The following is a 1,823-nucleotide window of genomic DNA, read 5'->3' as shown; positions in this document are numbered from 1 at the left end:
CTAAAACAGGAGTGATGTGCTCATATTTCTTTTAAAAGCCTGGCAGCTGAGTTCTGGACAATCTGGAGTTGATCATTTTTTATTTTTTTTAATCAAGCAAGTAAAAAGGCTGTTGCAGTAATCCCGGCGTGATGATATAAAGGCGTGTATTACACAAGACAGTAATGAGTCTCCACAAAATGTCCTATTTAGGGCAATAGAACTGAAACAGAGACTCTTAGCTTCATCCAGGGAGCCTGGTACAGATGACCAATACGGCCCTGAACTGATCCAGCGGAAATGTCTAAGCTGTGGGGACAGGACTGATGTGTGATAATGTGAAATACCAGCTTAAGAATGATCTGGATGATCCAGCGCTCACAGATGATGTCCTAATAGCTAAGACAAATGAAACAGCCAGCAGTGGGAGAGGCAGCAAAATGTGTCCCATTTGGTTCATTCCAGCAGTAAAACATTGTAGAATTGTTCAGGCAGACAGCTTTTGGATGCTTCTTCCTAAGATCGCTCAAATCGTGCTTCAAAAAGCTTTAACGCTATAAGACGAGTTATTATTTTCCTTTAGTTTTATAATATTAGACAAACTGTCAGAGGTTTGTGGATCAGTGTCTGAAGTGTCTGTCTGTATAAAGTGTAGGGGTAGAAGATAGTAAAGGGATCTGTTTTTTGGACTTATGGTCGGCCACATTAATCAGTATATGTTCATATAGTTTATGTTTTCAATTCTGTGAATTTGTAATGTACTTCTACCTTCATGTTGTGTCAACCGTGTCAGATGGAGGTCAGAGGGATGTTTGCAGGAGAACAGGGGAACCAGGCTAAGCATGTGTTTGGAAATAAATATTTGGTGAGTGGACAGTGTTTGATACAAGTGAATTTAAAATGCAGTTAATTAATATACTGAAGGAAATTTAAGAGCCATCAGACAAGTTTGATCCTCTGCTTGCTGTTTTCAGTCAGCTGTGGTTTGTGGGTCCACAAGGTGTGTGTGTGTGTGTGTGTGTGTGTGTGTGTGTGTGTGTGTGTGTGTGTGTGTGTGTGTGTGTGTGTGTGTGTGTCCTCAGTGAACTGTATCAGTCTCTGCAGTAGCTTCCAGCTGCAGCAGTCAGTTCAGTTTCTGTTCAGTCTGACTGAGGGAGGTTTTTGTACGATGCTTTTTCACTGTGTGAACACATCCTGACTGTTGATATCATGATAACTCTGACAGTAGTAAACTGCTGCATCTTCAGCCTGAACTCCACTGATGGTCAGAGTGAAGTCAGTCTCTGATCCACTGCCTGAAAAACGACCTGGAATCCCTGATTCTCGAGTGCTAGCAAAGTAAATGAGCAGTTTAGGAGCTTCTCCATCTCTTTTTTGGTACCAGGCTAATAAATCTCCATCAACCTCCTGACTGACCCTACAGCTGATGGAGACGGAGGCTCCCAGAGCAGAGCTCACTGCTCCAGGCTGAGTCACTGTGATCTGGCCTCTGGACTCTGAGGATACAGAGACAAACACATAAAGCAGCGTCATGGTTTTGTGGGCTTCATTTCAGAGGGACGGATGTTCATAGAGGAGAGGAGTTTGATTCTCTGGACTTTACCTGTGAAGCAGCAGCAGAGGAGAGTCCAGATGAGGACGGAGACCAAAGTCATGTTTTTGATGAGGAGGATTTCTGTGGCTTCTGTTGTCATGAAGGACAGCTGTCAGTCATCCAGTGTTCAACTCTCAGGACTATAAAGTCTCCCAGAGCACTGGAGCATGGTGCTGCTGATGCAAAGTGGCTCTCTATGGAAATGCTCTGACTGACTCCAACAGGGACTTGGATTACTCTGATGATGCTG

General features: G+C 43.7%; 1 gene segment (V, D, J or C); it reads right to left on the bottom strand.

Annotated features, from left to right (window-relative positions):
• Positions 1 to 1,155: 1,155 nt before the first annotated feature.
• LOC123966202 lies at positions 1,156 to 1,639 on the bottom strand. The segment is given in 2 exon segments: positions 1,156 to 1,475; positions 1,583 to 1,639. Coding segments are annotated over 2 exon segments (372 nt in total).
• Between the last annotated feature and the right edge of the window lie 184 nt (positions 1,640 to 1,823).

This window comes from Micropterus dolomieu, unplaced genomic scaffold (assembly GCF_021292245.1).
Source record: "Micropterus dolomieu isolate WLL.071019.BEF.003 ecotype Adirondacks unplaced genomic scaffold, ASM2129224v1 contig_12912, whole genome shotgun sequence".
NCBI classification, from domain to species: Eukaryota; Metazoa; Chordata; class Actinopteri; order Centrarchiformes; family Centrarchidae; genus Micropterus; species Micropterus dolomieu.
Note: the sequence above shows the minus strand (reverse complement) of the source record. Positions and strands in the feature narration are given on the sequence as shown.